Source organism: Spermophilus citellus (genome assembly GCF_964194105.1).
Source record: "Spermophilus citellus genome assembly, chromosome: 5".
NCBI classification, from domain to species: domain Eukaryota; kingdom Metazoa; phylum Chordata; class Mammalia; order Rodentia; family Sciuridae; genus Spermophilus; species Spermophilus citellus.
The window spans coordinates 136,980,963-136,995,083 of NC_138186.1; the positions used below are offsets into that span (position 1 = coordinate 136,980,963).

At 34.7% G+C, this 14,121-nt stretch overlaps 1 protein-coding gene across 2 annotated transcripts in view; it reads right to left on the reverse strand.

Moving 5' to 3' along the window:
- Nucleotides 1-4,989: 4,989 nt before the first annotated feature.
- The window catches only part of TMEM244 (transmembrane protein 244), a gene marked incomplete at both ends in the record, with an annotated part of 39,129 nt that continues 29,997 nt past the window's right edge, over nt 4,990-14,121 (reverse strand). Inside the window, 3 exons of one of the 2 annotated variants that reach the window (XM_081293839.1) lie at nt 4,990-5,084; nt 8,863-8,907; nt 10,422-10,547. In XM_081293839.1, the coding sequence (XP_081149965.1) occupies nt 4,990-5,084; nt 8,863-8,907; nt 10,422-10,547 (266 nt within the window). Of the gene's footprint in view, nt 5,085-7,995; nt 8,091-8,862; nt 8,908-10,421; nt 10,548-14,121 lie in introns of those variants that run through there. The other variant, XM_081293840.1, reaches the window with a different exon arrangement.

The window sequence follows — 14,121 nt, forward strand, 5'->3', positions numbered from 1 at the left end:
TATGAATCAAAATCCTGTATAGGATTCTACCAACTTGTGACTCTTTATGGGACACTGAAGGAATAAGTTAAGCCTTTGAGAAAGTTATATATAGTGTAGGGCAAGTAGATTATTAGTTGATATAGTTAATGTATCATTTTTTGTGCTAAAATTTCCACCCATTGTATTTTTAATTACTGTGTGTCAAGAGGTGCCATCAAGTAGATAATGGTAATCATTTTAATGAGGGAAAGAAGAAAACCACAGATTATTCTTGTGCTCAGGGAGAAAAAATAAAGAGTAGGATTAACACAATAGTAATTACCTGAGCAGATGGATTTCTAATCCTAGAAATAAACATGCTAATTAAGCTGCACTACAGAATGACAAGATCCTGAGTCTGGAGAGATTGTTTTTCTAATTTACTAGTGAAATTTAATTCTCATTATATTAAAAAGTACTTAATCAACCACATCTTTTTTAATTAACAATTTTATTTAGGAAGTTTTAATGTTTCTGTGAATTTCTTCCATGGGTGTGAGTTTCACAGGGCACATTCCCTCATCAGTGGGTCCATGGTTTGTTGGTCTCTGCACTTCTAGAGCAGGACTGAGTTCTGTTGCATCTTTAACAAGATGCTTGCCTGTGTGCTGTCAGTAGGGGCTTAACTGAGAACCATCATTATGGGGCTTTTATAACTACCCTAGGTTGACAGAGCAATAGTAACAAAAACAGCATGGTACTGGTACCAAAACAGGCGGGTGGACCAATGGTACAGAATAGAGGACACAGAGACCAATCCACAAAATTACAACTATCTTATTTTTGACAAAGGGGCTAAAAGCATGCAATGGAGGAAGGATAGCATCTTCAACAAATGGTGCTGGGAAAACTGGAAATCCATATGCGCAAAATGAATCTGAATCCCTTCTTCTCGCCATGCACAAAAGTTAACTCAAAATGGATCAAAGAGCTTGATATCAAAACAGAGACTCTGCATCTGATAGAAGAAAAAGTTGGCTCCAATCTACATATTGTGGGGTCAGGCTCCAAACCTTAATAAGACACCCATAGCACAAGAGTTAAAAACAAGAATCAACAAATGGGACTCACTCAAACTAAAAAGTTTTTTCTCAGCAAGAGAAACAATAAGAGAGGTAAATAGGGAGCCTACATCCTGGGAACAAATTTTTACTCCTCACACTTCAGATAGAGCCCTAATATCCAGAATATACAAGGAACTAAAAATTAAACAATAAGAAAACAAATAACCCAATCAATAAATGGGCCAAGGACCTGAACAGACACTTCTCAGAGGAGGACACATAAACAATCAACAAGTACATAAAAAAATGCTCACCATCTCTAGCAGTCAGAGAAATGCAAATCAAAACCACCCTAAGATACCATCTCACTCCAGTAAGATTGGCAGCCATTATGAAGTCAAACAACAAGTGCTGGTGAGGATGTGGGGGAAAGGGTACACTTGTACATTGCTGGTGGGACTGCAAATTGGTGCAGCCAATTTGGAAAGCAGTATGGAGATTCCTTGGAAAGCTGGGATGGAACCACCATTTGACCCAGCTATTCCCCTTCTTGGACTATTCCCTAAAGACCTTAAAAGAGCATACTATAGGGATACTGCTACATCGATGTTCATAGCAGCACAATTCATAATAGCTAGACTGTGGAACCAACCTAGATGCCCTTCAATAGATGAATGGATTAAAAAATGTGGCATTTATACACCATGGAGTATTATGCAGCACTAAAAAATGACAAAATCATGGAATTTGCAGGGAAATGGATGGCATTAGAGCAGATTATGCTAAGTGAAGCTAGCCAATCCTTAAAAAACAAATGCCAAATGTCTTCTTTGATATAAGGAGAGCAACTAAGAACAGAGCAGGGAGGAAGAGCATGAGGAAAAGATTAACATTAAACAGAGATGAGTGGTGGGAGGGAAAGGGAGAGAGAAGGGAAATTGTATGTAAATGGAAGGAGACCCTCATTGTTACACAAAATTACATATAAGAGGTTGTGAGGGGAAAAGGGGGGGAAACAAGGGAGAGAATTGAACAACAGTAGATGGGGTAGAGAGGGAAGATGGGAGGGGAGGGGAGGGGGATAGTAAGGGACAGGAAAGGTAGCAGAATACAACAGTTACTAATATGGCATTATGTAAAATTGTGGATGTATAACCAATGTGATTCTGCACTTTGTATTTGGGGTAAAAATGGGAGTTCATAACCTACTTGAATCAAATCTATGAAAGATGATATGTCATGAGCTTTGTAATGTTTTGAACAATCAATTAAAAATGTTGCATTTATACACAATGGAGTATTACTCAGCACTAAAAAATAACAAAATCATGGCATTTGAGGGAAATGGATGGAATTAGAGCAGATTATGCTAAGTGAAGCTAGCCAATCCTTAAAAAACAAAAGCCAAATGTCTTCTTTGATATAAGGAGAGCAACTAAGAACAGAGCAGGGAGGAAGAGCATGAGAAGAAGATTAGCATTAAACAGGGAGGAGAGGTGGGAGGGAAAGGGAGAGAGAAGGGAAATTGTATGTAAATGGAAGGAGACCCTCATTGTTACACAAAATTACATATAAGAGGTTGTGAGGGGAAAAGGGGGGGAAACAAGGGAGAGAATTGAACAACAGTAGATGGGGTAGAGAGGGAAGATGGGAGGGGAGGGGAGGGGGATAGTAGGGGACAGGAAAGGTAGCAGAATACAACAGTTACTAATATGGCATTATGTAAAATTGTGGATGTATAACCAATGTGATTCTGCACTTTGTATTTGGGGTAAAAATGGGAGTTCATAACCTACTTGAATCAAATCTATGAAAGATGATATGTCATGAGCTTTGTAATGTTTTGAACAATCAATTAAAAATGTTGCATTTATACACAATGGAGTATTACTCAGCACTAAAAAATAACAAAATCATGGCATTTGAGGGAAATGGATGGAATTAGAGCAGATTATGCTAAGTGAAGCTAGCCAATCCTTAAAAAACAAAAGCCAAATGTCTTCTTTGATATAAGGAGAGCAACTAAGAACAGAGCAGGGAGGAAGAGCATGAGAAGAAGATTAGCATTAAACAGGGAGGAGAGGTGGGAGGGAAAGGGAGAGAGAAGGGAGTTTGTATGGAAATGGAAGGAGACCCTCATCGTTATACAAAATTACATATAAGAGAAAGTGAGGGGAGAGGGGAAAATAACAAGAGAGAGAAATGAATTACAGTAGATGGGGTAGAGAGAGAAGATGGGAAGGGAGGGGAGGAGAGGGGGGATAATACAGGATAGGAAAGGCAGCAGAATACCAGACACTAGTATGGCAGTATGTAAAAACTGGATGTGTAACTGATGTGATTCTGCAATCTGTATACGGGGAAAAAATGGGAGTTCATAACCCACTTGAATCAAATGTATGAAATATGATATGTCAAGAAGTATGTAATGTTTTGAACAACTAATAATAATTAAAAAATGAAAAAAAAAGTTTTTTCATAATTGAAATTCACAGTCTCTTGATTGATCCAGGTGAGTTACACATTTTGATACCTCTACAACCAAATATTTCAGAATAATTACCAGGAAGAATGGAACTAATGGATGGGACACAAAAGGTCATGTGAGTGAATAATGTGAGAAAGAAGCAAAAGAGACAGTATCATTACTTTTATACTTACAGGTTCCCAATAAGTTCAAATTTCTAAATCAGTAACTGATCAATACAACATAGCTTTTGGAAGGTTATCTGAAATATATAAAATTATCCACAGCACTGCTTAGTAGGTGAATGGATGTCTTCATGAAGGAAAAGGATTTTTAGGGTAAAACGTCTCATCAGGGAGAAAATTCTAAAATATGGTTTGGTTTATTTTTTAATTGTTTCCTAAAATTTGTGAATATGAATGTATGGGACTGTAACTTTCCTGTCCCTTTTTGTATGTTCATACTATTATATTAGCAGATTATTTTAGCTATATTGAAAGTAGTAAATATTTAAGACAATTATATAAAGTAACTCACCTTGCTTTAAATTCAAATAAATAAGTACTTACTGCATGACAATAACAGAAGAACTATCAAACTGGTAATACAGAACTATACAACACTAGCATTTCCTGAGAACTGTTAGAAGTACATAATCTTGGACTCTATCATCCTCCCTTCTGAACCAAAATCTGCACTGTTAACAAGATCCCCAGACAAATCAAATGCACATTAGATTTTGAGAAGCCCTATGTTAGAAGACTACAGTCTAAAGAAAGAAATAGATACAGGTATTAAAACAAAAACTAGTAATTTCATAAGAAATGCTCTAACCTAGAGTAAATAATGTGGGACAATAATAGAATCTAATTCTGGTTGCAGAGATTGGCAGCAGTTTTGAATCTGCCCATTTCTGTGTTACATTTTCCATACTATTTACCAATATTTTCTAAAATGTGTCTCTAATCAAATACATTGGAGAAGCATAATGTATATTATACTTTAACTTTTCTAAATAAGTAATCAATTGAAACAACATAGTTTTGGGAAGGTTACAAGGAATATGGAATATTAGCATGACATTTCTTAGTGGGTAAATGAATGTCTTTGCCAAAAAAAATGGATGACTTGTTCACAATAGTGTGTCAAAGATTCCTGAAAAATGCTGAAATAAATGAGTTTTGTTGTACTTCAACCCAGGATTCCACAAATGCACTTAGACATAAAACTTCCCCCCATTGTATAGCATTACGAACATTCTTCAGAACCAGTGTTCTGTGGAACACACTTTGGGAAACACTGCATTTTATAAGTTTGCAACACTATGCTCTTAAATTGTTGACTAGAATTGTTCTGCTCTCCATTTATCTATATTTTATTGTTATAAAGTATACTAAACAAATTCAACCTTGAACTTAAACAAAAAGTAAAATTTAACTCTGATGTAATATATGTTACAGGATAGAAATTCTGAGGCAAATTAATCCATCTGTACTGCTAAAAGTTACCCAGATCTGGATATATAAAGTTGTCTTTGAATAAACAGTATGCTAAAGTCTGGCCTCCACATATCATTGAAATTAAGCCGGCTCCTGCAAATAAATGAAAGGAAAGTTTTGGTTAACTACCAGTAATGAATAATTCATAGGTAGGATTATGAATAAGAACAATTGCCATGACTTAAATAATGTTTCTGTAACTGACATCGTTTTTGAAATAGAACAGTTTATAGATTCAGCTAAGAGAGGGGAGGTATACATTGTAAAGCTGATAAACTGTTAAAATTTAGAACTTCCTTCAGAGAGTATGTGCAGATCAATAGGAAGGAGCTCTTAAAACTCAGATATTCAAAGACAATGAAGTCGAAGCACATGCCAAGGAATTCACAATTCCCAATACTTTCTGTGCTTAAATGTTCCATTTATCTGTATTGTTACTGTGTGTGTGTGTGTGTGTGTGTGTGTGTGTGTATGAGTGTGTACACACACAAACTAAGGTCTTTTCTCCTCTAATTATAAAAGAAAAAATGCTTGCTGACTTTTAAGTATAGAAAAGATTTCAAGAACCAGAATTCTACATACCTGAGTTATTTAGTTTTATGAAAATGCTTTAGTTCTGGTTTCATTGGCCCAGTGATTCTTATTTGTTTTAAAATATTGATTTGACCAATATTGATCCAATTAAAGAGCTTTCATAAATCTGTTGTTCCTTGTGGGGCAGTAACAACATAATGACCTTGAAAGGTAAAGCTCCCGGAGGTAAGAACACTAGGACTGCTAACTTCCTCTCAGAAAGAAGCTTTTTCAATTTTGTTTTAAATATTGGAAATGAAACATCAGCCATTCTATAATTTACTTTTCCAGAAGGTAAGCAGCATTGTGCTATTTCCAACTGAGTTTAGACACAAACACTTTGATCTTATGTGTGTGTGTGAGAGTGTGTGTGTTATTTCTATGTTAGGTCTTATCTGTTTACTCTGTTTGATGTGAAAATGTCATAGAACTGGGAAGTCTTTTCAGAGCTTGTGATTCTACTTGATCAGTCTATATTCTCTTCAGTTTCCTTTGCCTAAATGATAACTATCTCCAAAAATTTTTGTGAGCTCTGTTCTTTACCTGGTATATTTTCTAAATGGAAGAATTTACTGCAACCATCACATCTTTGCAGTGAGAGCTCCAGGATTTCTACTTAGGAGTAGAAATTGCTCTGGGTAGTAGTCTAAGTCAGAAGAAAAGGCTAGTTACAGGACCCATCTTAGTAGCTAAAGGAACTCTGCTAAATCATCCAATTCAATAAACTTTTGTTTCCACATTTATAGAATTAGAATATAATAGGTATCACACAAAATTGTAATAAAGATTAGTGAGATAAATTCAATGTCCCTGGCTTGTATTAACTGATCGATAAATGTATTATTAATATTGTGTGGGCCATTAAAATTGAGTGGCAAAGCCAGGCATGGTGCTGAAAGCTGTAATCTCAACTATTTGGGAGGCTGATGAAGGAGGATGGCAAGTAAGAGACCAATCTTGGCAACTTATAGAGAACTCAACTCAAAAAAGAGCCAGGGGTGTAGCTCAGAGAGTGGTTAAAGCAACCTTGAGTACTTGAGTAGTTCAATACTCAGCACCAAAACAAAACAAAAAAACCAAACACTTGAGAGGCAATACTAGACCATGCTTGGGTTTGTTTTCAAAACAGATTGAAGATATTAGACAATATTATTGTTGCCAAATCAAGAAGAAAAAAATTTTAGAGATATTATATAATCTTTGTATTTGGAAGCCAAATACAACAGATTTATAAATAAATAGTTTCCAAACTTGGCAAGTATTGAAAACTGTTTAGAAGCATCCAGCTTTTCTTTATTAGCAGAAATAAATGGTAAAGTTGTAATGCTGATTTCCCTTCCTAAATTTCTAATTATTACATAATATAATTAAGGAAGAATACAAATAACATGATATTGTAACAATCTCATTTCCTTTATGTTTGCTGTTTCTTATCTTGATTTCCTATTTCATAAAAGAGTATTCTAAGGAAAACAACATATAGATTGGATTATTTAAAACTAAGAATGAGCTGAATGTGGCTGGCTACTCTACTTCTAGGAAAGGATGATATTAGGATACAATAAAGAGATTAAATGTAGATGCCTTCAAGAACTTCAAAATTTTAAGAAGTGAAAATACTATCAAGTCATAAAATGTATTGATTTTGCTTCAAATTAGGTATTATGTAATAATTTTAAAAGTTCAGAATATTCTCTGTATTGTCCCTGAACCAGCAATGCTTGCATTACCTGGGCCCTATCCAGACTGATTGCATTTTTGTAAAGTCCTCATGATCTGCACAGAGAAATTCTGCTCTAGGTCATAGTTCTAGGCCCTTTGTATTAATAGGGGGAAAAAAAGAACAGAGGCTAATTTGCTTTTATATATTCTTATGTTCTTTTCCCCTTTATATATAAGCTATTTTCACACTTAACTAAGTTTCAATACATTGTCGTTTTATTGTTCTCACTCTCTTCACTGTAATTTTGTCTTTAGAAAGAAGGCATCGTGGGTCTTGACTACTTCACTTGAATCATCCCATAGAAGGCAGTTCCCTCCGATGATGTATCCATCATGAGCCTCTTTGTCCCACTAAAAGTTCAACCTTTTGAGGATCCAAGAATGTTGAAAGAGGATTTATTTTGATAAGTTGTATCCAATAAGAATTAAAGGGAGCTGTGTCTCAGAAGAATACATGAAGGTCATTCCCATGATGGAACATGAAACCTACCTCCATTAGGTACGAAGCTCTGAGAACAAATAATGTCAGAGAAGGAAAAAGGCAGAACTGCATTAGGAAAGGCAGAGCGCTTTGTTGACCTCAGGCCTTTTGTGCACCATGACTCATGCCACTTCTGAGTCTACCCAGCTGGCTCACTAGTACAGTTGAGGCACCTGTATGTACGTGTGTGTATGTGTGTGGGGGGGTGATCAAGAGTCTGTGGATTCCAATAAAGGTGCAAAATATGTCCCTAAAACACTTTTTCAGAGGAAGTAGATCGATTCTGGTTTCCCTGCTTATAGTGGCTCAGTACTTACTACCTGCTGCAAAGGGAAAATAATGGGAAAAGAAAGGGAGAGAAAAATAGTGTAAGTCAGACTTGGAGGCAAGCTGAGGAAATCTACAGCTTAATGAAAATTTTGCAGAGGTATTTTGGGCTTTCATGCCCTACCACTTTATATATTGCTCAATATATACAGTAAAATCCATGTCATTCCTTTATAAAGTCAAATTTATCTTAAGGAGAAGAAGAAATTTCTGTTTGGGGTACCAGAGATTAAACCCAGAAATGCTTCACCACTGAGACACACTGCCAGTGCTTCTTATTTTTTGAGACAGGGACTTGCTAAGTTGCTTAGGGCCTCACTAAATTGCTGAGGCTGGCTCTTAACTTGTGATCCTCCTGCCTCAGCCTCCTGAGCTGCTAGGATTACAGGTGTGTACCACCCTGCTGGTCAAGCAAATTTCTTTTATTTCTATGTACTGATCTACTTTTGGTCTAAAATATATGTTAATATGGCAACACCTCTGTTGTGGATTTTTTTAGGGTTGTCCGGACAGTATATTTGGGCCAAAGAGACAACCAGTAGAGTTCATCTTTAGTAAAACTGAGAGGTTTTTCAATGCCTTAAACATCATCATTGTCATTATTATCTTAGAAAGAGTATGATTATATATAATTAATTATAATGAATTACTTAGAAAGATTATGATTATATAATTAAATCTATGTCTAAATAATAAAATCTATTTCCTAAATTTACTCCAGTTAACATTGTAGATTAAAGAATCTAAACTAGAATAATTCCAACATACCTAAAGCAGCCCACCAATGTGATGTTAAGGGGAATTCCAACATGACTGCAATAGAAAAAAATAAAAATAAAAAGGTGTTACTCATTTTCAAAGTATGCCTTATTTTTTTCACTGGTGAAGAAATATGTATTTCTGTTCAGTCAAATCATACCCATATACCAAAGAAAGATTTTATACGTATTTATGAAATCAGGTCGTCCTGAATTTGTCTTTAAGCCATGGTCTAAAAGTTATTTGTTAGGTCAGATATTAGGAAGGCTTCTAAAAATGGTGCTCTGAATTGTCAGGGTCTCAGGTCAGCTCACAAAGTAGATTTGAAGTAGCCTACAGCAGTCTTGTTCTTGTTCCAGGCATTGAATCGTCAATGCCTGGCTCCCTCTGGAATTCTGAACCACTTTACTCTGAACTCAGTTCTAACAAGCAATCAAGCAATTATTTGTTAAGTATTTTCTGCATGCCATGTGTTAGACTGTTAACTAATAACTTCTGCATCCAAAATCTATAGCTTATTTAAACTTTGAGGAGTGGACTACCTTATGCCTCCAAACAGCTAGCCTGTGGCTGCCTTGCAGGAAAACTTGAGCCCTAAAGTAAAACAGAGAATCTGAGGTGTGGGGAGGGGATCAGTGATTCTTTGAATTACTGAGGGTTGTGTCTGAGAAAATTGATGCTAGGGGATCAATATACTGGTATTCTCTAATAGCAGTGAAGCTGGGAAGTGGCAATTCATTTAGAAATTGTGTGCTTCTAAGGGTACTAAAAATATGAGTGATTTAAATTGGTAATAACAATAATAAATGCCAAATTATAACTTGAGTTTGATCTCACCCACACTTTGACTAATATGCTTTTTTCAAAAACAATAAATAAATAATGGAGGATGAAAAGGGAGAAAAAGTAGACTGGAAGAATAAATTTTGAATGATTGGATAAATGGATGGATAAACCTATCCTTTACTGAGTAACTGCTATACTAGATTCCATTTCAGACAATTTTATAAGCTTAATGAAACTGCACCAGGTCCCTCACTTTTGCAGTGGAAAGAACTGATCTAAGAGATGTGACTTGTCAAAGAATACACTCCAAGTAAAGGTAAAACGAATGCATTTTTTTTTTCTGACTCTAAAGATCATGGGTACAGAGGAAAAACTCCTTAGAACTGGTAGTCTTATTAAAATAACCATTGTTGGCAAGTTCCCAGGCTTGCCAACAGTCAAGGTTCCCTTGAGTCCTATGTCCCAGTCTTTGGTCAATTTTTACCTGAAGAATGAATTGGGATGAAAAATATTCCTTACAGAGGGCAAACAGACCCTTTAATAGTGGATGGCATGTTGAATATGGAAAGAGAACAGGAAACATTTCAGTAGGGTTCCCAATCAGAAAATGCAGCTGTCAAACCTCTCCAAGAGAAGTGGTAGAGGAACTTGGGTGGGGAGGAGGAGAAGCAGAGGAGGGAGGAACTTTAATCATCCTAGGAATATATGCTTTTAGAACGAGATCTGGAGACAACATGAGATTTAGTACATTTTCTCTGTTTTCATTATTTTATTTTGCTTACCGGTTGAAGTGATGGCAACATGAAGAATAGTTACTGAAATAGCATAATCCCAAACCCACTCTTCCACAACCAGAGCAAAAAGCAATCCACAAACAAAGTAGGTGACCTCTGTTGAGAATAAAAGAACTGCAAATAAAAGGAAAAATATAACTATTTGGGATTAGAGCGATTAAGTGTTCTGAACTACAGCTGACAATGAGACCATGAAAATGCATTCTGCTTTTGGTAAGGACTTTTACAATGTTCCATCTCATACCCAATCCTCAAATATTGGTAGGAACTTCTAACATATTCTATCTGTTAATTAAATTTAGACTTGCAGAAAAATAGCTAATAATATAATTTCTGCTTTATATTCTTAGTACTTAGCATTTTAGAAGATAAAATAAAATAAAGTTACAATATAAGCTATACAAGTTGATCTGTTATTGTATTGCAAATTGCATTTTAAGAGACATTAAAATTAATAAAATCAATGAAAGAAATTTGTTCTGAATTATTATAAACTCTCTCTATATATATTATATAATTATATATACATTTAAATACACACACACACACACACACACACTCACACACTAACCTTTCTTTGGTACCAACCTGTGTTTAACTTAGAAATAAGTTCCTTTGTGTTTTTGTACTAATTTGATATGTTCAGATAGTCATCTGGGAAACATAACTGATCACCATGGATGAAAGAAAGCCTCATAAATGACAGGTGTGGGTGGAAGCACTTCTAAATTCACTGGTTGTCACAGAGTCATTTCCCTGAACATGTATAAAGAGATAGTTATTTACAGGTCAGGACCACAAATCTCTAAGAGCTCGGAACATGTGAAGGGTCAACCTTTTGCCTCTTGTCTTTTATATTGCTCTTTAAAACTACAGTTGTTTCAAAGGAGAAATACATCAAACTTTAAAGTGACAAATATATGTGATATACTACCAAAGTCCCTTTGTAAATAATACTACTTTCCATAAAAAATTACTTTCCTTTCCTTTTAAAACATAGCCAATGATTGGTATGTTCATACAATTCAGGAACTAATAAATCTAGGCAGGCAAACTATATTTTTCAAAGCAGAAAATAAAATTATCACCTTATTTCCTATTGTGCAGAAGTAGTTTATTAACCAGCAAACCAGTGTTTGCCTAATGGGTAAGCAAGAAGACATCAGGCAAGCAAGTCCCAGGTGATAGCTTTTTAAAGGATCACCCTTGTTCCTCTTCAATTGTATTTAACTCAATAGGCTTCAAAGATTGAATGGAGAATTCATACCATTCCTTTACTGTTGCATGGACATTCATTTGACCAATACTGATCAGATCAGCATGTTATGCTCCATAAAATCAAGGAAGCAACTCTCCTGCAGTATCACAGTGATATCATCTCACCTGTCACACTCTACTCCTTCCTTGAAACATAATTCATAGAGCCTCCACATCATTATAAGAAAATAAATATACCTTTTCTATCAGCATTTAGGAATTTTTTAGGTTAACTAGGAGCTGCTTGGAGATAGTGATGTTAGCCTCGCACAAGCTGTATTTGCATATATTGATAGAGAATATGGATGTAGACTTCATTTATGATATAAAAGAAAGTCTGTTTTAAAGGACATTTAAAAATTTGAGATTAGGATACCAGCATCCTACAATTTAAGAGTTCTAAGACGTTGAGCAGGATTTTAACCTCTTGATCAATCCATTTCCTTCCCCATAAACTGGAAGTGTGGTACTCTCTTATCTACTTCAAAATATTGTTGGGAGATTTTTAATTTAAAATGAAAGGACTTGATGAGCTATTCTCTGCAATGTAAAGGAAAGAATTAGAAATCAAAATAGTGTAACTGGGCAGTTCCAGTGTCCTTGCTCAAAGTGATCTCCTGAATAACAAAATTATCAAGACAAAGAAACCTGAACCTAAATTCAAGCCCAAGGCTCAGAGATTACTCTTATATTTTATCTCCAAGATTAAACAAGTAGTCTGGATTCTCAAAGCAACAACCCTCAAGAGTCAGGGCACTTATCACCCAGAGCCCAAAATTAAAGATTTAATAGGCTAAGGATTTATTGATATCTTGGTACAAATGTTCATGTTTCATAACAGAAAAAGCAACGTAAACTGAGCCAGACATCCTGGGGATCTTCACTAATGTTTGCTATGTATAAACATAGCCTTCTCCAGAAAGCCTGTGACATTGTCCTATCTTCACTGACTGACTCAAAGGCAAAGATTTTAAATTAACAAGAGTTTTAAATTTCTCCCTCTACCCAACACACCCACATGCACCCAAACTTTGCTTTACTGTAGCTATTTCCTTATCATTTGTGGAAAGTCTTGATTAAAAAAAATGTTAATTTAACCTTCAATAGTGAAGAGCTTGAAGAGAGGGTTAAGATCTCCTTGCATCTCCTTACAATAAATATCTCTTGTTCTTACATATTATTTGATATTCAAAATTGAATCAAATGACATCAAACAAGGCTACTCGTTTGAAGAGGATGTTTGAAACCTTTTTTTAAATTTTTTTTGTCTTAATTCAGTTATTTTAACTGGCCAAGTTTCCTAGGCAAATCATATTTAAAATCTGGTTTCTTTAGGGTATAAAAAAGGATTAGTTTCCTGATGATAGGGACTTGTTTATCATTTAATCCCTAATCTTGATTAGCAAAGTTCATAATACATTGATATTCAATAAATATTTGCAGAATTAATTAATTTATAGAAAGAATGAGATGGGGGAAACAAGAAATAAAAGACAAATCAAAAAGCAATTATAACAACAGGAAGAAAATGCTGGGCTTTTAATGATCACCTAAGTGTACTACCATTTCTAAAAAATAAAATAATAAAATAAAAATAAAATCTGGTTTCGGGTAATTTTGAATAATTGCATATTTTCCCCCCAAAAAAGATTATCCCATGTTTTCTAATGAATTTTTAATAGTTAAAGAATTGACAATTCATTTTTAAAAAAGAGTAGGAAGAAATTTATCAGATTATTAAGAATAATTATACATAGAAAGTAAGTTTGCAATTTAATTTTTCTCCTTTCTACTTATAGATATTTTCTAAGCTTTCATTAGTGTGTATTATTTTATAATGAAAAATTATATTAAAATTTTCCTTTTTAAAAAGTGGGACAAATTTACCATGAGCAACCTCAAAACAATTCTGCTTGGCATATATTCAATACAAATGGCTGTTTTTATTAACATACATATGGCTTATCAACAGATGAGGTTTTAGCTAACTATAAATTCAGCACAAATACTAAATTTAAAAGATAAGTTTAATCTTACTCGGCATATTCTTTCTTATTGTTTTTCCTGTGCAATGAATTATTTGTATACTTTTATTTTTTAATTGACACATAGTAATGCACACACTTATGGGGCACAGTGTAACGGTCAGTTCAAGGTAACCGGCATATCTATCACCTGAGACATTATGATTTCTTTGTGTTGGAAACATTCCAAATTCTCTCTACTAGATATTTTTCAATATCCAATTAATTGTTGTCAACCTGAGCTCTCTTACTGTGCTCTCAAACATTTCCTCTGCAACAAATCCTATACTATTTTGGGAAGAAAAAAAATACAAAACAGAAATGTGTAAGTAGAAAAATGAAAGTCCTCTGTCATCCCAGATGGGAGGTAACAGTTTGTTATATAATTTTCCAGACTGGTACCATGT